Here is a 24684-nt window from a genome sequence, read left to right as displayed (position 1 = left end):
GAGTCTCAACATTAGATTATAGTTGAATACTTAATTATTTTGCTCTTCATTGTATTTCCACATTGCTTTCCATCTGTGAAACAGCCACTAACTCCTGAAAAGATCCTTCACTATTAAATTAGTGAAGCAGAGCCAGCCTTTACAAATCCCTGACTCTCTGGTTACTGACATTTCCAACCAATATAGTCTAATAAGATGTCTGAGGCCATGGCACAATTCTTTGAAGTGCCAGAAGTCAATCATCTGAAGGGGCGCATAAGCACGGCTAGTAACACTTTGCCAAATTCCAACAAATGATCATTTGTTTTTAAAAATACCTAAAACCTGGTCAACTCCCATCCCCTCTTCATTCAAACCAACTACTTAAACCTTAGTTTAACAGAAAACGTGCTGCTATTAAAGTACTGGTAATTTGTGCTTACAGGAATGCCCAAATATACAATCATCTTTCTTCATGGAAAAATCTCAGTACTCTAAAAAGATTTATACAAGATTTCTAAAGGAGAAGAAACAACATTACGTATCAAAGAACTGGGTAAAACTTCAACAGACTATAACAAGCAAAGATGTTCTCACATCTCATCTCCCATGCTTCAGCAAAATACAATTTTGACTAACAACAATAATTTCATGTTTATTGATTCTTGGAATAGGCATTTTTACCTTTTATTCAATATATCTGTAGGTGGGGATCCTTCTATTTTGCCATCAGATGATCCCCTTTCTATTTAATATAAAGAACTACAAAAACTAATTTCTCAATTAAAAAATATCAACGCTAAAACCAAGGACACAGTTTTACTCCAGTTCCTAAAATCCAATCCCATCAGGAAGGCGGTGCAGTGTGTGGTAAGGATGGCCGGAAAGATTGTTGGCAGTTCCCTCCCTCCCATCCAGGACGGATCCTGTTTGAACAGGGTCCGTAAGATTATCTGGGACACTACTCATCCTCCTCTTCACAACCTGTTTTCCTTGTTACCTTCTGGGAGGAGGCTTCGTGGTATCCGTAGCAGAACATCCAGATTCAGCCATAGTTTCATTTCATACAGCATTAACCTTGTGAACTCTCAAGCTTCCTCCTTCCATTATATATTCAAGATGGACATTATTTAATATTTTATTGTTATGTATATGTAGGGGTGTGGGTCTATACATATGTTGTTTATAGTCTGTTTTAGGTGTGTGTCACCTATGAGTTTTACTTTGAGAGCTGGCAAGTAAATTTCATTTTTGATGTGTGACTTCGTGCCCACAGTAAAAAATTACAATAAAGATTATCTTATCTTATCTTATCTTAAACATTTGTGCTATTCCCTCTTCACTGCCATAAATAATTATTTCCAGATTCCAAAAGATTGGCTTAATTCCATTGTTCTTCATATACACAATAAGTCTGATCCTACAATTATTGCCCTATCAGGACAATTACACAGAACCCAATTCTGTTCTTACCTAGCTGGATCAGGATAGATGGGATGTTCGCGGGATCCTGCCCCATCATAACGTGAGAGTGAAATGAGTGAAGATTCCAGCAGCCTCCTACAAAACAAAGCAAAAAAAAAAATGTAAGTATTCATTATTCCACCTCTTTGGTTTCTTGTCTCCTCCAAAATGAAAATTCTGAATGTCTTAAATATTATACATTTGTTTTGATTTTTTTTGTGCTTATTTTGGCCCAACAGTCACCCTAAGTACAGTAAATACTTCAATTCTATTAAAATATTGCCTGCTTTCTCCTTCCCCACATGTTTATGCAGTTCCCAAATAGACCTCCTGGCTTAACTAAGTTCTTACACAATTTTGTTTTATTTAATATTACAAAAATGTAAATGTAATAGATCATGGAATTACCAGAGCATTACAGAAATTATGATACACATAGAAAGTAGGGAGTTGGATTAGAAGACCTCCAAGGTCCCTTCCAACTATTATTATTATTATTATTATTATTATTATTATTATTATTATTATTATTATTATTATTATTATTATTACCCTTGGCAATCACCATTTTCCCAGTACAAAACCTAGATATCCTATAAGAAATATTTTTAATTGCATATACAGCATAGAGCATATAGTGTCAAAAGAAGTGCCTGGGAAGCTCTTATGCAAAGCTTTCTGCATATATTTTTCAAGTTTTTTTCCTCTCTGCACAACAGTACTTTCAAGATTGGAATATAATTGTGTGAGGAGCTAGTCTAATTTCTAAAAGTAGGAAATTATGTGCTGTTTTTGAATACATTTGAGTTACCCATGTTTATAATGAGTAATAAATAATATTAAAAAATACACTGCAAATCCCCCCCCCCAGCCGAGTGCAGGAAATCACTATTACTACACACCACAGGCCAATTGCCAATCTTTTTGCAACAGTAACTTATGACCTTATCATCTCAGAATTAGATTAGCGCAATATACTTTGCTCACGGCTGTCCTTGAAGATGTTTCAGAAGCTGCAATTGATTCAAAATGCAATGACCTGACTGCTGACAGGAGGATGTATGTCCGTAGTATGACACCAATGTTGAAGTTGAGATTGTTAGTAATAGGCTTCCAGACCCAACATAAAGATCAATTGGTTCAATCCCTCCCCAGTGCAGGAATCCACTGAAACATCCAAACCTGTTTGAAACCTTCAGGAATGTTAAAATCTACCCTAGTTCTAAGTTAGGTCACTGCATTACTTAAAAGCTCTTGCCATCAAGAAAATCCCAATTTTCAACCTGAATCTCCAATGTTTTAATTTTAATATGATGGGCCATGTCTTGGTTTGGTTGCAACATAAACAAGCCCATTCTCTAGCCTTTTCAATATCTGAAGACTACATTGTACTCTTATGTTCTCTTCTATGAGTTAAACATGCCAAGCTCTTAACTCTACCTGATAGGATTTGACTTCCAGATCCCTTATCACCCTTTTCTGTAGTGCCCAGTTTAATCAGCATTGAGAACAATGGAAATACTATCTGGACTCAGTGCTTCTGATAATGAAGCCCAAGACTGCACGGGTCTTCTTAACACTGCAACACCCGGTTTGATCATGTTCTTTTAGCGATCTACTTGCACTCCTAGTGTCAGGGGCAGATTATTACTCCCCTATCAGAGGAGGATGGACCGTGGCTCATTCGCATGGTGAACATCAAAGAAGTTCTCTCATCAGGCAGAATAGAAAGTAAAGAGAAACTAAAGTGAGAAACTCTTTCTAGACATGCGCACAAAACAATCTGAAACCATAACATAGCTGGACATGTGAGATTCACTATGGTTACATGATAAGATAATAACACAGATGCAGAGAGCAGGAGAAAATGTACAGATAGGAATGGGCTGCTGGCAAAACTAAAAAAAAAAACACCAAAAAACCAGCAGTGACACCTAGAGATCCTTCTCACTGCACTGGTTATCAATCCTGTAGTTATACAATTTATTTTTCTGGCAGAAATGCAGGATCTTGTACTTGTCACAGCGCAACATCATCCCACTGAGTATCCATGATGTTGTGGCATTTTTGAACTGTTGTTTTCTACTATAAGCCAGTTACTAGGTATCATCTGAAAATTTAATTTACTTGGCTTGCCTTCTGAGGAGAAGATAGTAATAACAGTATTTGGACGAAATGATTCCAACAGTGTGGACGCCAGTAACTCCAGTCTGAAGCAGATCCAGCAAGTCCCCAAGACTCTTTGTCTGCACCCTCCAACTCCCAAACAGAGGCATGCAGTGGCATGACGCAGAAAATAAGCAATTCTTCTATTTCATATTTTAGATTCTTGCCTTTGACCTAGGGCAGAATTTTAGAGGACCCTACTATGTATTTCCCACCAGGACAATGCTGGATATAAGAATTGTTTAGGTAAGAATTCAGCCAGTAAGGAATCCATCAGACTGCTGAACTGATTGCTCGTTTATTTGTTCATTTGATTTATATAACCATTAATTTCACAAACATAACTGTGGATGCTTTAAATAGATAAAAACAAATAAAATACATAATATGAAATAAATACAGCAGCCAAGCTATTTTATCCATCTTGATCTCAAGAATATCATGAAAGATTTCATTAAATACTTTATAGAGATTAAGCATTGTATATATATTAGCCACTAGGGACGCAGTGGCTCAGTGGGTTAGGACACTGAGCTTGTCGATCAGAAGGTCGGCAGTTTGGCGGGTCGAATCCCGAGTGCCGCGTAACAGAGTGAGCACCTGTTACTTGTCCCAGCTTCTGCCAACCTAGCAGTTCAAAAGCACGTAAAAATGCAAGTAGAAAAATAGGGACCACTACGGTGAGAAGGTAACAGCGTTCCGTGCGCCTTTGGCGTCTAGTCATGCCGGCCACATGACCATGGAGACGTCCTCGGACAAGCGCTGGCTCTTCAGCTTTGAAATGGAGATGAGCACCGGCCCCTAGAGTCAGAAACGACTAGCACGCACGTGCGGGGGAACCTTTACCTATATATTAGCCACCCAAAGTCTTATGATTAAGACAGCAGAAAACTTGTGCTAAATAAAGCTGAACCACTTTCACAGCATTCAGGTTAATCTTAACAGTAGAATCTTATCTTAACCAATTCACACTAGCTCATACATTGGTCACATTGTTTTTAAGTGCTCCTTTATAACTTAATTTTTAAATTGTTCATTCTTCCTTTAGTGGAATCATTCCCTTTCATTTAGCCATCTACACTCCTTAATTATAAGACTTTGTTTCTTATACATTTCCTTTTTGTATCACAGCCTGTCAATGAATTCACTAATCATCCATATAAGATTTTTAAAACATTTCTATTTTTTTTCCTTCTCACGGAGACTTTTCCCCAAGATTTCTTATTCCTCTTTGATTTTTTTTTAAAGCTTTAGGGCTTCAAACCATGTTATACCACCCATTTTCTGTCTGAAAAAATCATTTGTGTTTTCAGCTTGTCTTATCACCTATAGCTTTAAGATCACCTGTGGTGTCCATTCTCTTCTAGCAATTCCTTTTATCTCAGCAAAAAAACAACTAGAAATGGATACTAAATCATTCGGTTTGATGACCTTTCGTAATCTTTGAATTGATGCACTAGAAAAACAGTACATCACTCATGGTTGCTTATGTCCTGTAATGCTATTCTTATTTCAGCTCTCAATGGAAAGCTTCGAGTCCAAAAGCTCGGAAGTCAAAATCTCTGGTTCCGGTGCCCAACCCAGACTGGATCGTGCAATATGTTTCTATACGTTTGCCATATGTTCATTCCTTTCACTGAAGTGACATCTTCCTCCTTGGGTTCACCTCTTGTCTCCTCTGTTTCTCGACAACTTTAGTATCCCCTGTCTCTCTACAATATTATTCTACTGGCCTTCATAGAGAATTCTCTGTGCAATCTGTATTTTTTTCAAGCCCCCCCCCCCCCAGGTAAATCAAGTCCTTTTTTCCTTCTTCTTCAGCAAGGGAAAATTTGCAACATAATTAGCATACTCTTCTGGTATGACAATAAATATCTGAAAGCACCTGGCAAATCACACTGCTGCTCCTTCAATGTCCAACCTTTGGCAGAATCTGAAGTCAGACTCTTCCTTCCTGTATTACAACTCCCTCAGAAAACAAAACAACAACAACAACAAAACACCACCACCACCCCTTTTCCTGTTTGTTCTTCTGATCAGACATTCTGGTTACAAGTTCCCAGAAGCTATTGCTATAAATCGCTCTTCCTACAGACCAGTCCTTAAAACAGGCATGCCAAATTCACAATATCACACAACTTATCGGGACTTTTTCCCCCATTGCTGGCAATGGGGTGGGCATGGTATCAGCGGAACACATCCAACCCGCGGACCGGCAGTTTGACATGCCCACCTTAGACAGTATGTCCAGCATGTGCATATACTTGTGTCTAACCACACAGACTTATGTAATTACCCAAACTCTTCCCCAAATTTAGCAGATCAGCAGCCCAGCTCTCTTGTAAAATTCCCTTGTTCCATTCATATGAGAACTGCACTATCAAAATATAATTTTGCTGAAAGAACTTAAACCAAAGGTAGGCAACCTACGGTCTACATGCAGCCCCGTTAACATTTCATTTACAGTTTCCCAGCACTTGAGATCATGATACTGAAATTCCTTAATTTATTTTTAACTTTAAAGAGTGAAAATGGATTGGTACCTTTCTGGTCTAGCAAAACATAGACCAAAAAAAAAAAAAAAGATCATTCCATTTCTGGTAATGTCACAGTTTCATCAGATGATATATTTGGGGGGGGGGGTAAGGATGTTGAAATGCAACCTCTGACCTTTCAAACACTTCCAACTCTGTCTCAAAAGGGAATTCTCATTTATATTGCTTAATACCAGTTAGTATCTTATGGGCCTGTAGATAGTCTCTTCATTGTGACCCCTCTTAGGCTTCAGAGTTCTTCAGAATTAAGATTAGCACATTATCCTTTGCAGAATGTTTTTATTCAACTGACATGAACAAAATTCCTAGGTACAGGGAACAATCCTTGATGTATCAGGAATATGAAAGGCTATATACAAAACTATCTAACAATACCTGGGAACCTGCCCATAACAGAAACCTGTAAAATGGCTTCAGTTATTCTTGAAGGGGCAAGGAGTACCAAACAAATTAAGAGAACGTTGCTCAAGGGGGCATTCAGTTGTAAACTTGCCTAACAGCTTAATTTTGAATAATCAGCTCTTCTGCTTATATAGCAGTTAAACGAAAAATTATTTGACCTGTCTGTATAAATCAGCTGAGTTAAATACTTTTCTTAGTTTATTAATAAGATGCTCTGTGCATCATGAATCTACAGTCCCTGTTTAGAGACCGGTATCATCAAATCAAAAGCAACAAACCAACTAACCAACGTCTGGGCTCTGCATCCCATCTATTATACAGTTTGGAATTCCAAACAGGTCAATTTCACTGAAAGTTAATTTGCTCAACAGCCTTAAATAAACAGCTTAATATTTATTTAGATTTATAATCTCAAGTAATATCCGAGAGATGATATTTACAAATTATAATAAAGATGCATAAAGATACATTAGGTTTGTGCAAAGCAATCAGAGGAGCGCTTCTTCAAATGCCCTCAACTGCCTTTTCTCGTAGCACTGAAGAAATCTCAGTGTGGTTGTTTCGAGCACTGAAGCGCGTACGCAGCCATTTGTTTCTCTAGCAGCCCAGGCAGAATGGTTGCCTGTGCTCGTCACGCAGAGTTAACTGGGAAACATTAGAAAAGCTTGCCACGCCATCTCAAAAAATGTCCCTGCCTCAGGACTTTGAGAAAACAATGTACTTCCTCAAGATCTCCTTTAGGTATTTTGCAAAATTATATTCTTTCCTCCCACTAGACCAGGGGTCGGCAACCTCGGCTCTTTTATGACTCGTGGACTTCAACTCCCAGAATTCCTGAGCCAGCATAGCTGGCTCAGGAATTCTGGGAGTTGAAGTCCACGAGTCATAAAAGAGCCGAGGTTGCCGACCCCTGCACTAGACAGAACTAGGAACAATAGCTAGCTCCAACAATAATGGCAATATTTAGATCAGGAGCAACAGGCCTCACAGCACGCGTTAAGGATTCTAGTCTAAAGCAGCACTTTTCAAACTTAGCAACTTTATGATAGGGTGGATTTCAACTCTCAGAATTGCCCAGTCAGCATGCTGGCTATGGAATTCTGGGAGTTGGGAGTCCATACATCATAAAGCCGCTAACTTTGAAAAATACTAGTCTAAAATGAGAAGGGTCAGGGATGGCTTTATAGCAGGGGTCTGCAACCTTGACAACCTTGGCTGAGGAATTCTGGGAGCTGAAGTCCACAAGTCTTAAAAGTTGTCAAGGTTGCAGACCCCTGCTTTATAGCTTGGGGTTTTTTGGGGGGTGTTTTTTAAGGAAAAGGCTTAAAGTATTTATTTTGCTCCTCAACCCCCCCCCCCCAAATAACAAAAAAGCCTACATTTTTTGCTCCTAGTTGTTATAAAGGGGCTTCGGGCTCCAAAAGGGATTCAGCCCGGTTGCACTTCTGGCAGCTCTATTTAAACAGTGCTCAGAGTATTGAAATCTTTTCACAAGATTAGAAAGCAACATTTTCTTTAAGGAGGCCATATACCAGCCAACCTCTTCCCTCCTTGTAGTTACGGAAGTATTCTGAATTTCAATATTCTTTCATCAAGACCAGGGGTGTCAAACTCAATTTCATTGAGGGCCGCATCAGCATTGCGGTTGCCCTCAGGGGGCCGGGTGGGTATGGCCAGGGTAGGCGTGGCCTACTGGGTGGGCATGGCTAGAGTGCCTATGGCTTAGCTCTACATCATTCGCATCAAGGGTGCCTATGGGGGCCTGGGCAGGAGTGGGACAGATCTGAGGGTCTCTGGCAGAAGGAGGGTCTCTGGGCCAGGGCCAAGGCAGTGGGGGCCGTTCCCTCACTGTTTCCAGGATGGCGTCGCGGGCCGCATGAAACCACTTTGTGGGCCGGATCCGGCCCCCGGGCCTTGTGCTTGACATGTTTGATCAAGACTGATGAGAGGCTGCGAAATTGACTTGCCTCAGGCCTACACTGTAACACCTTCCCGACTGAAACATGGCTTGCAGTGGCTCTCCAGGACCTTCCCCATCCCAAGCCAGCCCTTGCACAGCTTCTTGCCCCCTCTGGGTCCCCCCTCCTGCCCCATCACAACTTACTCCCTTACCTCTTCTGAAGATCGCCTTTCCAAAAGAACACCCAGCCCATGCAACAAGCAGCCTACATAATAGAGAGACTACCTTGCACCATTCTGGAGGTGGATGCCATTCACACAATCTCTCAGAAGGGTGCGATTTTTCACAATGATGCCAACTTCCGGTATGGCATAAGGTGGGAAAGGCACAGGTCACATCGGCCTGTCACTCTTTCAGAAAGGTGATCTTCAGAAGAGATAAATGGAGCAAGATAAATGGGGTAGGCTGGAGGCCCAAGGTCTGTGGGCATCTAGCTAGAGAGGTAAGCTCAAGCAATGCAGCAGGAAGGGGTGGGGGAGGGGGAGATAAGGATGGGGGCAAATGCAGTGTTGCTGCAGTTGATCGTAAGGGTGGGCACACTGCCAAGGGCCCAAATTGTGATCACATGACTGCAGGGGCACTGAAGCAGCTATAACTTTGGATACAGGTTGTAAATCCTATGTTCAGCACTGTCGTAATTTCAGTCATTGAAGCCGTAAATCAAGGACTGCATGTATAAAGACTGTGACCGGTAATACTAATAAGTTTATCAAAAGTCTTCAAGGACTCAGGACTTTTGCTTTATGACAATTTATGCTCTTTCAATCACAAGTTTAAATTCCATAAAAATGCTGATGAGCAAAAATTACTGGAATATGCAAAAGTCAGAAAACTTGCAGAGATATGCTGATACAATTTTGACATATTCCAAAAATAATAATAATAATCTCCACTGAACTCACTAGAGCATTACTGTCAAACCCTCTAGGGCTTCATAAGCAGCCAACCTTACAACCTTCATGCAAATTAATAAACCACCTTCAAGGTTAGAAGACCTGGCCTAGCCTGTCAGTCACTGCTATTGCCTAGCTCAACATGAATGCCTTCCTATTCCATTTAAATTAGTAATACACATTTCAAAACATGTGGATTTGCAACTGGCAGCACTAGCATCTAAGAAAAAAGGGCAAGTCTCTGATCAGCAGAACAGCAGGTGGATTTATTTTTCTTTACTCGTTAGGATTTATTTTGCCTTCTCTCCAGGAGTTCCAAGGCAGCTTACATGAGGATTATTCTTTAATTTATCCCACCCGTGACCTTGAGGTAGGGAAGAATCAAAAAGAGTAACTTTGCTCAATCACCTAATAAATTGCATATCTAAACTAGAGTTGATTCCAAACTGTCTAGGGCTAGGCCCTAATCAAAGCCTGCAGATCAGGTTTCTTTGTTTCTAACATTTATATAGCTAAACCCATCTTATAATCAACCAGTATGTTGGCCAGCTATACATGAGAACTGAATCTGTGTTCAGTCTATAAATATGAACTGGGATTTTTGGCGGATGGGGAAAATTTAAGGAATAAAATGAAGAATCAAAGCAGCAGGCTTCACTTCCAAAATTGTCTTGCTATATTCAAGTCTACGAGCCATCGGGTTGTCCCCACCCCAATAACTCTAATTTATCTTCAGCAAATGCTGTCCAGATCTACATTAAGGCAACACTAAGCTCTTGAAGCAATTGGTGTACAAGCTGTCTAGACAATATGAACACTGTCACAAGGGCCATCTATGCACAATTGGGTGAGAAATTATAATTTCCACCCAGTTTTTCTGCTCACTAGGAGAATTGAACCTTACATCCTTCAGATTGTCAATCAATGCTTCGGTGATTAAGATTAACTTGGCACAATGAGTGATGCTGCAGACCTCACTTGCTAAATTAGCCCATGTCTACTTTTATTCTTTTTCTTTTAATATCTGAGGTATAAAGTTGCCATCTGTTCAACAGTGCTCTCTGTTGTGCTTGCAACAGATTGCCTGCCTTCCAGATATTAGCACCTGTAGAAAAAGCTTTGCAACTACAACTGTTCTGTTCAATATTATTCATGGATTGTAAACAGTTGGGAACTGAAGTAAGGACGTACGTAAAGACCTTACTTGTACTGATGAGTCCCTTTAGAAGCAAGTTTTTCCCTAATCTTCTTTTTCCTTAAGAATATCATGATCAAAATTATAACACAAGAAGCTGGGATTAAACACAGCAAACAGAATGAACTACTGAGATGTAATGAGAAAATCTGTTAAGCCTCTAGCACTTCCAGAATAGAAACTCAAGAGAATGGATTAAAATATTCTGAAAACTGCTGTCATGTCATGGCCAAAAGCCTGCATAAACTAACTTGTCCAACAGCAACTGCTCCAAGAAGGAATCAGAACCAGAATATTTTTTTAAAAAAAATTCAAGTAGGACATTCCTTCCTATATTTTGCACCTAATTCCTCAAATCCCAAATAAGTATCGCTCCTCCAAGGGATAGATAATTTAAATTCTCTAACAGCGATTTTTCTAAAGTGATCTTCATTCTTCAAATCTCACCCTGCAGAAAAAGCCACTAATGGCTCAATATCACACCTGACATGAGAACCTTCGAGAAAATCTCTTCTCCATACTGGTCTGGAGAAACGTATCTTCATCTTAAAGGCAGGGCTTGTACCTACAATTCTGAGTCTGAAGCCCCAATATTCTTGCCTTGCTATGTATTCTTGAACTATGAATTTTGAAGTTAATAACCCATTTTGTCCGTTAATATGAATATAAGTACACAATATTATATAACCATAACAAGATCACCTCTCTCATCTTATATCTTCTCACTTGAATCACTGCTGTTGGGAATGTGGAAGCTTGATGAATCATGGCACAGCATGGCTGGCTGCAATTACATCGAAAAGTATTTTGAACTCCACTGTAATTTCTCCACAGGCACATTAAAAGGAAGAAAATCACAAAGAATTTAATGATTTTTAGAGCTATGTCATGCCCCCTTTGTGTGTGTGTGTGTGTGTGTGTGTGTGTGTGTGCGCGCGTGTGTGTGTGTGTGTTTGTGTATGTGTGTATCTATGTGTATTATTATTCTCCTTTTATTCTTCTGCTGTCACTAACTGTAGAAAGTAAAGGAAGATTACATTGATGGAGATATGAAAGACCTGTTACCTGGGCGAAAGAAACTGAAGCATTTTTTTTGAAGGTGAGAATGAGATAACATTTGGAACTGGCTCAGATATATGCTTCCCTAGTTCATTTAACTATAAGGAGGAGGAACAATACAATCAAACTTGTAAATTCTGTTTTTAACAGCCAACTCGCATAAAAGTAGCGTTGGTTTTCCTGTAAGGCTTGGATTCCTGATCTGGTTTACCCTAATGGGGCTGATACTAACCTACCTTGAGCATGCAAAAATGAATTAAAAGTCTCTAAGGTAAAGTAAGTAATGAAAAGTTATGTAGCACACCACAGAAACAAAATAACAAGTTTGTTAAAAGTTCACATTTGTACAAATTATATATATATATATATATATATATATATATATATATATATATATATATATATATATATATATATATATATATATATATATATATATATATATATATCTCCCAACAATACTAGCTAGTCATAACTCTAATGTTATCTCTACCCTGTATCCCGGATAGAGGAAGTTATTCTCAGGGTTGGTCTCTGAGCATCCCTTAGACCAGGGGTCTTCAAACTTGGCCCTTTTATGACTTGTGGACTTCAATTCCCAGAATTCCTCAGCCAGGCAACCTGGCTGAGGAATTCTGGGAATTGAAGTCCACAAGTCATAAAAGGGCCAAGTTTGAAGACCCTTGCCTTGGACTTATGCTTCCACCTGCACCTCCACGATCTCTTTCTTTAGTTCTTTCCTCCTGCTGCAATACAATCTGGAAGAGGAAATCATGAACTTGAAGCAGATGCCTCTCTCAATCAGTTAAACAATTCAGAAGAATTTTAGGAATACAACAAATTTTTTAAAAAAATTCAGAGAATTGATTTGGCCCAACTTGACGTTTTGAATCCAGTCCTCAAACCAAACTGCTGCTGATCTTTACACCCCTAGAATTTACTTGAAAGGAAACTATTTTTTCATCAACTTGCTTTTAAAATGAGAGGGTCATCTTAGAAAAAAAAAGAAAAATATAATGGCAGCAGCAAATAATTATTTTCTGTTTAATATTTCTTTTGGATGCATTGCCTTAAACCAGACGTGTCAAACACAAGGCCCGGGGGCCGGATCCAGCCCGCAAAGTGGTTTCATGCGGCCCGCAAAGCCATCCTGGAAACAGTAAAGGAACGGCCCCCACTGCCTTGGCCCTGGCCCAGAGACCCTCCTTCTGCCAGAGACCCTCAGATCTGTCCCACTCCTGCCCAGGCCCCCACAGGCACCCTTGATGCGAACGATGTAGAGCTGGCCACGCCCACCCAGTAGGCCATACACACTCTAGCCACACCCACCCAGTAGGCCATGCCCACCCAGTAGGCCACGCCCACCTGGCCCCTTGAGGGCAACCGCAATGCTGATGTGGCCCTCAATGAAATTGAGTTTGACACCCCTGACCTATACCATTTCAGACAAATGGCTGTCCAGTCGCTTCTTAAAAATTTCCACTGTTGGAGCATTCACCACTTCTGGAGGCAGGTTGTTCCACTGGTTAATTGTTCTAACTGTCAGGAAGTTTCTCCTTAGTTCTAGGTTGCTTCTGTCCTTGATTAGTTTCCATCCATTGCTTCTTGTCCTGCCTTCAGGTGCTTTGGAGAATAGCTTGACTCCCTGTTCTTGGTGGCAGCCCCTGAGCAATTGGAACACTGCTACCAATTGCTTCTTAGAATAAAACACTTATTGCAAAAAAACTCCAAAAAAAACCAAAAACAAAACCAAGGCATATTTAAGCTCAGCTGTTCCAGAATGTGATTATCACTACAGAAACAAATTGACTACAATTCCTTACCATCCTAATCTCTTGTATGGAGGGGTTCCTAAGCATCTCCTCTTGGGAAGCAGTCATTGGATGGATTGAATCTAGTTAAGAAAGATAGTCCTGAAGGTAAGTGGAATCTGAGCTATTGAGGACTTCATAAAGAAGCAACTAGCACTCACAATTAGATTCAGAAATGATAATCCTAAGCATGACCTTAGCACAAGCGCAATACTGTTGAAATGGTCTATATCAGACACGTCAAACACAAGGCCCGCAAAGCCATCCTGGAAACAGTGAGGGAACGGCCCCCACTGCCTTGGCCCTGGCCCAGAGACCCTCCTTCTGCCAGAGACCCTCAGATCTGTCCCAGTCCTGCCCAGGCCCCCACAGGCACCCTTGAGGCGAACGATGTACAGCTGGCCACGCCCACCCAGTAGGCCATACGCACTCTAGCCACACCCACCCAGTAGGCCATGCCCACCCAGTAGGCCACGCCCACCTGGCCCCTTGAGGGCAACCGCAATGCTGATGCGGCCCTCAATGAAATTGAGTTTGACACCCCTGCCTTAAACGTAGGTGTTTCTCCCTTTCAGTTAATGTGCTGCTTATCACTCAAACCATTAATTAGCAATCTGCAATTAATTTTATCTTAAGTTTGCAGACACATCGGTATGCTTATTTTTTAAAGTGACTGTATAAGCAATGAAATTCACATATAAATTTTTATACTTGAATGAACTTTTTACAAATTAAGGCGGACATACGTGTCCAAGGATAATGTCTGCAGGATCCAATCTGGGTCAGTCACTGGGACTATAGGTTTAATCTTCTGAGCTTTCAGACTTATACCGGAGCCCGTGCTCAGGGACTTTCTCTCTAGCACAAAGGTCCCCAACCTTTTGGGCACCAGAGACCGGTTCCGTGGTGAGAGGTTTTTCCGTGGACCAGAGAGTGCATGGTTTTGTGTGCTGCCTGCATCTTACGGATGGGGCTTTGCTTGTTTGTGCGGACTGGTTGCTGGCAAGCCGCAGCCCGGTACTGGTCCATGGACCGGGGGTTGGGGACCCCTGCTCTAGCTAGCACACTCTGCTAGAGAGAAGCTCTCTTAGGATGGGCTCCAGTACGAATCCAAAGGTTCGGAAGACCAAACCTCTGGTCCCAGTGACTGACCAGGTTGTATCCTGCAAGAACTTTTCAGATTTTTCTCCGACGTTATGGATAGCGCTTAAATTTAAACATGCATTATATTCCCTATGCAATATCCAATACTTTGTAACTATTTGCTTTAAAATGGTGCCCAACCATTTACAAAATCTCTTTCTCTTTGAACCACCGGCTTGATATTAGCTGAATAGATCTCTCTTTGTAGGTATCAAGGTTTAACTTTATATGTATCAGACGCAGAGAACACTCTATGTAACAGAGGAGCCAATATCATCGAATCCTCTTGCTTTGGCCATGAATTCATTATATGCCCGCTCAGTCCAGCAGAACGGACATGCTGTGGACTCCATCAGTCAAAGAGTTTTGGCTGACGGGGTCTAGACTCTAGAAGAACCTTCTCTGCCATGGTCCCCACACTGTGAAATATCTTTCCACCTGAAGTGAGGTCTTTCCCCACCCTTTTGGCCTTCCAGAAGGGCACTAATGATTATCAGGCTCTGCCTATAGCCTGGATCCTTGACAGCCTGCTCAATGTTGGAGGTAGTTGGCTGGATTAAATTGATAAGATGCTACTGCTGTGCTGATCCTTCCTTCTTTACTTCTTCTTTTTGTCTTTAATGTTTTAATATCTTTTACATTTAAGACTGTAATTGTAAGCTGCCAGGAGTTTTCAGAGTGAGATGGGTGGCATATATTATTTAATTAATATGATCTTAGTCACAGTCACAGTCTTTATGTGAGGGAATAATGCTGGCTTAATTTATAGGTCTGCTGAAAGGATCACAACCAGTAATACACTGAAAAACGCTCTGATAGGTTAGAGGTAGCACTGAGACAACAGGATATCACTAGTCATTTCTCATTAAAAAAAACAACCCAATTAGTTTGTACAATTTTTAAGTAACTGGATGATTTTTCTAAATAGCCACTTTTCACCACCCATATGAGTTGTCCTTTTTTATATGTAACTGTCAGAATCCATTTATATCACATTCATAAATGTATGTTTAAAACACTATTCCCCCCCACTATGGATTCTGCCATCTCCCGAGGAAGGAGGAGCATATGTGGATTCAGCCTGCCTTAGGTAATTTCAAAGGCCAAGGGAACCTTTTGAACTGGGGGGAACAAAAGGGAGGGTTAGAGAAGAAGGCATCTGGCTTGTGTCTTCTTTTAATTCTGGAGAGGAAGAAGGCAATAACCATAAAGATTCGAAGTTCCTTTTTTTCCCCACGAAAGGGATGACACGAAGTAGAAGGATGGGGGCTGACCAAATGGGGTTGAGGGAAGGGGGTTTGAACCGGGTACCCTTTATAAAATTTCAAATTGTAAAACAATACTAAGTCCTGTCTTGTATTCCCACAACCAAGCATGTTCTGAAACTCTGATCACCTGCCAAAGGAAGGAGGATTTGCTTTAATAAGAATGCTTCACACAGGCAGTCCTCAACTTACAACCACAATTGACCCCGAAATCTCTGTTGTTAAGGGAGACATGTGTTAAGTGAGTTTTGCCCCATTTTATGACCTTTCTGGCCACAGTTGTTAAGTGAATCACCAAAGTTGGTAAGTTAGCAACACAGTTGTGATATGAATGTAGCTTTCTCTCTGACTTTGCTTGTGAGAAGTTGCAAAAGGGGATCACATGACTTTGGTATACAACAACGGTCATAAGTACCAAACAGTTGCCAAGCATCTGAATTTTGGTCACATGATCGTGGGGATGCTACGAAAGTCGTAACTGTAAAAAAGGGTCATGTCACTTTTTTCAGTGCCGTTGCAACTTTGAACAGTCACTAAATGAACTTTTGTAAATCGAGGACTCCCTACAGAACGTGTTTACAGTATTTCCATTCCAAGAAGCTTTGCAATAGGAAACTCATTAGAGGTATCTAGGGAAAATACTATGTAGAACAGAATGATTTTATAATTTCATAAAGCAGAATATATAAAGGGCAATTCAGAAAAAGTATCAATACAATATTAAAAAGCAGAACCTTTTTAATATTTAAAATGCCATTGAGGTTTGCCGAGTAAACTACGATATTGTTTAGACTAGCATACTGATTGCAATCAAAGATCTGAACAATATTTGTATCATTATTTCTGTTCTAGTACAGTTCTGTAAAGGTTCTATAGTAACACAGCTTGATAAGAATACTATTTAGAATGATTAAATAAATCACAGCCAAATCTGCTATCATAAAGCATGATTTTTTTTAAATAGTTTATTTGTAGCTATCTAGAGCTGAGAGTTAAGACAGCACATCAATTTTAATAACAGTAATAATAATAATAATAATAATAATAATAATAATAATAATAATAATAATAAAGCAAAAGTAGTACCAGTGGTAATAGCCACCTTGGGTGCAATCCCAAAACAACCTGAACATCATCGGCATTGACAAATTCACCATCAGTCAATTGCAAAAGGCAGCTTTACTTGGAACAGCTTACATCCTACAATGATATCTGTCACACCATCAAACTTCCACATCTACCTATCCCAGATACTTGTGAAAGACTCGCTAGGTGGATAAAAATGCTAACTCCAGTTTGAACATCTGGCTGTGTGATGGGCAATAATTAGTCAACTCCAAAAGGCAGTTTACTCAAACAGTTTATATCCTACAGTGATTCCTTTAACACAATTGAACATCAAAATCTGCCTATCCCAGGTCCTTGAGGACTCAATAGGTGGGTAAAAATGCCAAATCCACTCTAAATATCTGCTGTGCAACCAGCCACAGTAATTATAATGCATACCTCCTCCATGGATTCCCCCTGGTTGTGAGGGGGGAAATACCTACGATGCTCTGATGAGGTTGAGAACTATGCTGGTGGTAGTATATTCTACAAGAAGATCATTCATGCCAAACAGGTCTTAGCTTGGTGAATGTGGGATGGGGTATGAACATCTGTAGGGCTTTCCTACAATTACCCAGAGTACATCTTTCAGTGAATTACATATTCCAATCGTTTTTCCCTGTGTCTAGATTCAAAAATACATTTCCTCTTCCCCATCCACCAGGAAAAAATAGGGGAGAGAGGAACACCTTTAGAGTAGAACAGCTAGTAAAAGCAACGATCAAAGGAAACAGGGTGAATCATCTTTAAAGCAAGCAATGTAGATGATAGTGCTCTGCATTAATTTGTTGGGGCCAAGAATGTTGAGTTCAGCTTTGTCAGAAGAAAATTTTTTGCAAGAAGCAAGAGCTCAGTCCAATTGTCTTGTTGGTAACAGACACAGCCCTAATGTTCCAATAATTGATTCACTCTCGCTACTTACCCTGGATGATGAATGAATCGTAATGCTTAATAGCTGGAAAACAGCTTTCCAAAACTTGGATATAAACTGATATTTGCAATGTGAAATCACATGAGTCACTAAGCTCTTGTACCTAAAAACAAGATCTAGAAAAGGTTGCACTGTTTCCTGAGCCTGGAATGCATTTGCAAGAAATGAGATGAGCCATCTTTCCACACAAGCCACCACCACAAAAATAGTCACATAACCCTCAACAGAATGGAAAATGGTTTACTCCTGGCTTCATCTTAAGTAGATCATTTGAACCTAACCGTCAAGACAGCAGTCTTACACATTCTGCAAAGTTACAGATGAATTTTTCTATAAAAATTTAGCAACTTCCACATTATACTTTATTCTAAAATTGGCCAGACCCCATCTTAAATATAATATCCTAGTCTAGCAATAAGGATAATTAGGATACTAGTAACTATTCCTACGAAAACAGATGGAATAGAACTGGGCAAACTTAATCTTGAGAAAAATAATTTAGGAGAATATAATAGCGCTCTTCAAATACCTTAAAGGATGTCATATAACAGAAGTTCTCTCTCATTTCCATGTGCAGGACTTGAAATGAGGATTTAAGTTAAATAAAGATTCCAACAAAATACTAAAAAATACCCTTCCTTACTAAGTTGAAAGTAATTACTGAAAAGAGCACTGGGCTCATCTTCAATGCGTAGGTTCAAGCATATACCAACCATCATTCTCCAATGCCTTAATATAGATTCCTGCACCACCAGGGTCTTGATTACTTAAACAGACCTTTCTGATTCTATTATTCTCTTTAGTCTCAGAAGCTGGAAAATTAGTCTACAGATAAAGACAGCATGGCAGAAGAGAGAAAGCATCCATATAATATGATTCTGATTAAGGAGACTCTGACTACTCTAGATGATGCTCTACTGCTTTTCTGATCACTCTACAGAAATGTAAAAGCAAACACAGCGTTATATTTTGAACTTTCAGTCACCTAATGTTTTTGAAAAATCAAAAATCAAAGACTCGGTCAGAAGCAAAAAGAAGCATTCGGAGAATGTGGAGGAAAGAGAGAAGACAGTGGTGGAAAAACCAAGACAGTGTCAACTGAAAAAGTTTCAACCCAAACATGAGAAGTCAAAGAGTGGCTCAATGAGAAAAAAAATAATCCAGGCTCTATGTAGCAAATTCCATCATTTTATCTTCTTTTTCTAACAAAGTTTTCTGCACCATTTTTCTTAATCCATGACATCTGGAGGCTGCTTACAGCCATTGCAGAAACAAACAAACAAAAAAGACTAACGGGCAAATACTTCAATAATATTATATTTCTGTTTGACAGATCATGTTATCTTTTAGGCTAGACATGTCAAACACAAGGCCCGGGGGCCGGATCCGGCCCGCGAAGTGGTTTCATGCGGCCCGCAAAGCCATCCTGGAAACAGTGAGGGAACGGCCACCGCTGCCTTAGCCCTGGCCCAGAGACCCTCCTCCTGCCAGAGACCCTCAGATCTGTCCCACTCCTGCCCAGGCCCCCATAGGCACCCTTGATGTGAACAATGTAGAGCTGGTCACGCCCACCCAGTAGGCCATACACACTCTAGCCACGCCCACCCAGTAGGCCACGCCCACCCAGGCCATACCCACCCGGCCCCCTGAGGGCAACCGCAATGCTGATGCGGCCCTCAATGAAATTGAGTCTGACACCCCTGTTTTAGGCAGTTTGAAATAATGTGTTATCACCAATGGCTCTGTAACATCTTATCATGTATACATCTAAACAATTCAAAATGCTTGAATACATAACAGAACCTTCTTTTTGGTAATGTTTTTCCATAGGAGAAAAAGAGACTGTTACTGCACTGGTAAATAAGGTACAGACTTTAAAAAGCTCTTCTGGGGGGGGGGAGGGAAAAAAACCTGTGGAAAATGGATGAAACGAAGATGTTGGAGTTAGAAGCCCATGTTAAATTTAGACAGTGAAGAGCTGTGGTTGGTTTTAAGGAAGCAATATTGGCTGATGATTCTGAGAAAGGCTCAGAATTTGAAACTGCTGAAAGGACACAGGTTCAAGAGAAGTCTAGGTATCCTGAAGTGATCCAGATGAAGTTTCTGAGAAGATCTCTGAGAGCTGCAGATTTTAGAGTAGCCTGAAAACCGCAAAGAGGAGGAAGCACCACACATTTTTTATCCCTCACAGAAGAAGGCATCTCAGAAGTTGAAGACAAGAGACAGGAGAGACCATGTTCCACCAGCCAGAGACCGACAGCCAGAGACAGACTGCAAGCTAGCGTAATTGCTTTTATTCAGTACTTTTTTTTGTAAAAGAAAAAGGGGCCGGAACTCACATATATCATACAACCCACCTTGCCTACCCTACAAGGTTCCATCCAAAAAAGGTGCCGGAACTCCATTCTGAGCGTTCTATGACAAAAAAAGCCCTGCTTTTATTTATCTTAAAGTATGCCTAGCTAGAACATAGGATAACCATTCTATCTGAAATTTCAACGTTTATTTCCAGTTTTCAAAGGAGACTAAGTCACAGCTCCAGACTTTTCAAAGAGGAGATGTACTAAAAAGAACAATTATTGCAGAGGAAGGTGTATTGTTCAGATAACGATCATTCATACCTTGGAATTATCTAACTATATCTCCACATTTTAATTCAGAAAAAATAAACAAATATTTCTTACACATAGGAAGTTTCTATCAGTCTTTTGCTTCAGTTGTTATTTTTTATATATTTTATTGAGCCGGGCTAATTGTTCTCCTAGTTTAGTATTCTATATCCAAAGGCAGCAATTATCTTGAAGTAGGAAGACAACTTTGGTGCATCTCTGGAAGATAGTATTTCCTATAATATTTTTTTAAAAAAAATCTTTTTCTTTAATGAAGTCACTCAAATAACTAAATTTGTAACAATTCAGAGTTATTGAAACAATTAGTTAAGTGAACATGAAAAAAATAATAATTAGAATGCATGTTACTCAATAGAATATGCATTGGACAAAGCAAAAATCACTTTTCCATTCAAATCACTGATGTACAGAGGTTCCCAAGTAATGGATCTTAGAATCATAACTGTGTGTTCTGAAAATGTTATTGTGATCTGCAAATAGCTAAATTAACTTGGTATTGATAACAGAGCCCAACACATCCTGAAATAGATTTTTACAGGCAAGCAGCTTTGTATTGCTACAAAATACAAAATTAGCACAACAGGTAAGTGGTAGGTTAATTTAAAAGCTCTTTCTCCAAATTCAGGGGAGGAAAAGAACTGTATCACTAACACATCTACTAAAATAAGAAGACGGACATTTAAAATCACAGTATTTCAGCACTGAAATGACCAGTTATGAAAAAGGCTCCCCAGAAGGGAAAACCTTTCCAATGTGAAGCTGTTTTACTACTTTTTTAAACCATTTGCATTTTAAACAAAATAGATGTGGATTTTTCAGTTAATTTATCTGTTTAAGACATTTTTTTTAATGTTTTGGTGTTTTTTTAAAAATATTAGTAATATTTATCTCCTAAGCTTTCCAAGAAACATACAGTGGTAAAATAAAATATACATCATAATACTGAGATTTTAAATCAGTCTCCTGATCCACTTCAGGACTATAAAAGTTTTAAGATTTCTACATACAAAGTAAGCATAGCTAACGCTAACCTCTTAATAAAATACAGTGTCTAAATCCTAAACCCATGATATTCAGCAACAGAATAGTCCATCTTCATTAAAGGCAGTCTTCTCTTAGGAATACAGATAGTCCTAAATTTACAACCACAACTGGGACGTACATTTCAATTGTTGAGTAATGCGGTCATTAAAGGGATCATCACATGATGGAAATGATCTTACGACCATTTTTATCAGCTTCCCAAACTCATTTTGCTTCTCCAAAACCAGCCAGAAAGGTCACAAATCACAATCACAAGACCAAAAGATCCTGCAACGGTTGTAAATGTAAACCACTTGCCAAGCGCCTGAACTGTGACGATGTCACCAAGGAGAGTGGTATGTCAGCTATAACACACGTGCAACTAAACTCTTCCCTTCCCTCCCTCCACTGTTTACCTGCATGTGTGTTCACTGGGAGACAGAGGAGCCTCTAAAGTAAGTTTACTCTAAAGCACGGGTCGGCAACCCACGGCTCTGGAGCCGTATGCGGCTCCCAGTTTGCAGAGAGAGACAGACAGACAGAGAGAGGCACTTGTGCTTCCTCTCTCTCTCTCTCTCTCTCTCTCTGTGTGTGTGTGTGTGTGTGTGTGTGTGTAACTCACACTGTTCTCCGAGAAACTGACAAACTTATTGAGCGGAGCTCCTGCCTTTGCTGCGTCTCCGCAGGAAGCAGCAGAAAGCAGGGTAAGGAGAGCCAGCCCAATAAGAATGTGTGTCAGCTTGTTGTGAAGCCAGCTTGCCAGGTGAGCAGAAGATCGGAGAGAGGGAGAGAGAGGGAGGGAGAGGGAGACGGAGAGAAAGACAGAGACAGAACTCATGCACGGCAGCCTCTACTTCTTTTTAATTAAACTCTTCAATCAAGTTCCACCCCTTGCGTGCATTTGCAGCTCCAAGTCGTTTTTCCCCTCTGGGAAACAGGTCCAAGTGGCTGAGTGTTTAAGGTTGCCGACCCCTGCTCCAAAGGAAGTGCTTGCATGTTTTCCCTCCATCCACCATTAGCAAGGGCTCGAAGGCAAACAGGAAGCAAGAGAAAGGGAAGGAGGAAAAAGATTTCTCTCCCTCGCCATTTGCCTTCACTAAGGAAAGGAAGACTAGCATCTAGCAACAAAAGTAAAATAAGAAAGAAAACTCAAGGACTATCTGTATACTATTACTATGCTTTTACTGTTGTATGGTTATTATTAGACTGAGAATCCGTGCAAATTTATTTTCACCAGTCTTGCAATCCCAGTTAAAACCTTTCCTTTTAACTGATGATTCTATTTAAAGACCATCAAAAACTCCCGATTACATACAATACTCTGTTTCCGTGATATTCAGGGACTCTTCTCTTTTGAACCATCAGGAAGTCTGAAAAGATGGATATCTGGTGCATTACATAACTTCATTCATACACATTCCAAAGAAAAGATTTTTTTCTTAATATAGAACTGTTTATTGTTTCGCGCCACAAATGTTTGTAGTATATACATAGTAGAACTTGTGCATTTCATCAACCGCTACCAATACAGGTAGACTTACAACCATTTGTTTAGTGACTGTTCAAAGTTACATGAAAAAAGTGACATGACCATTTTGCACACTTACAACTGCTGCAACATCCACATGGTTATGTGATCAGATGCTCGGCAACTGGCATGTTATTTATGACGAGTGCAGTGTTCCAGGGTCATGTGACCTTCTGATAAGCAAAGTCAATGGAAAGCCAGATTTGCTTAACAACCATGTAAACTAACTTAACAACTGCTGTGATTCACTTAACAACTGTGGCAAGAAAAGTCATAAAAGGGGACAAAAGTCACTTAATAACACTCTTGCTGAGCAATGGAATTTTGAGACTCAATTGTGGTCATAAGTCAAGGATATGTAACAACCCAGGAAAGTTCACGCATGAGCTACTTCTTGCTTACTTATCCAAGTTACATAAATCTGATTAAAATGACTGTTGATGATGAAATAAGCAAAATGTTCTTGGCAATTCTAAAAAAATTATCCACCTTCTCAAAATAGGCTCTTAACACCAACTGTTCTATGTGAAAAATCCCTGAAGAGAGAAGGCTCCTATAACAATGGCTAAGTATTTTTATGCTTTTATTGAACATTGATATTACTTGTAATCTACCTTTTAACCTGAAAAGTGGTACACATAGAACTAAATCAATAAAAAAAACATTAGTTTTCTTATAGGATATTTAGGCACCTTGGAATCTGCAGAAGCTTAGTTTTAGAATGACACAGACTGTTTAATCTGGACAATAAGCTATGATTAGAGTGACTGTGTAACACTTCCTGTTCCTACCATAGGTTTGATGACAGACTGACTAAATCCAGAAAAAAGCAGCTCAGATTTTAATCTGCCTCTCCCAAGTGATGCAGACAGTAACATGATGCCTCCTACTATCCTTTATGAAAGTAAACCATACATATTTCCACCAAATCTGAACAATAAAAAGAACTGAAATAATGAAATCATGAAAAAGTAGCAGCAAGTTTTTTAAAATAGAAAGCTACAAAGGAGAAAAAAAAGTTTGCTCAAGTGGGATTCGCAAAAAGATGAAATAACTGCAAAAATTCAAGCTTCTCTTTCCGCCACCAGCAGTATGTTAACATCACTGGGAATAGACAAAATGCCATTTTACTGTTCTTGCTCATGATGGGTTTTTGTTTTTTTGTTTTTTTAGTCATGGAGAATACTTTGCAGTCATGAGAATTCCCAATTGTAAATCCTTTCTTACTTGCCTGTTTTACAATCATGTTTTTATATTAACTACCTCTGATCAGAATGATTTTTTTTCACACACCACGACTGGCAGTCAAAAAGGAAAGTACTAGGAAATCTATAAATTCATGTAATGCACAAGCTGCTGTTATAGATGCAGAGAAAATACATGCGTTAGTTAAGAAGAAATTATATCAAACTACATTTCTCTTTCTATGACAGACTTGATAAAGAAAAATACCCAAGATATATTTGCTGAAGAAAAAGCAGAATGCTTTAGCCCTTAAATTCTGTGTTACAGCAGTATTGTGATACCATAATTAGAGGAAACATTATTGACTTACTGTTTAAAGTTTGAGCAA

General features: G+C 39.6%; 1 protein-coding gene across 4 annotated transcripts in view; it reads right to left on the bottom strand.

Moving 5' to 3' along the window:
• The window catches only part of AMBRA1 (autophagy and beclin 1 regulator 1), a 162344-nt gene that overhangs the window by 112287 nt on the left and 25373 nt on the right, over window positions 1–24684 (bottom strand). For all 4 annotated transcript variants that reach the window (XM_083374517.1, XM_083374519.1, XM_083374520.1 and 1 more), the window contains one exon: window positions 1453–1539. In XM_083374517.1, the coding sequence (XP_083230643.1) occupies window positions 1453–1539 (87 nt within the window). The remainder of the gene's footprint in view (window positions 1–1452; window positions 1540–24684) is intronic.

The sequence above is a fragment of the Vipera ursinii genome (assembly GCF_947247035.1).
Source record: "Vipera ursinii genome assembly, chromosome: 1".
Classification (NCBI taxonomy): Eukaryota; Metazoa; Chordata; class Lepidosauria; order Squamata; family Viperidae; genus Vipera; species Vipera ursinii.
This window is presented reverse-complemented; position numbering and strand designations above follow the sequence as displayed.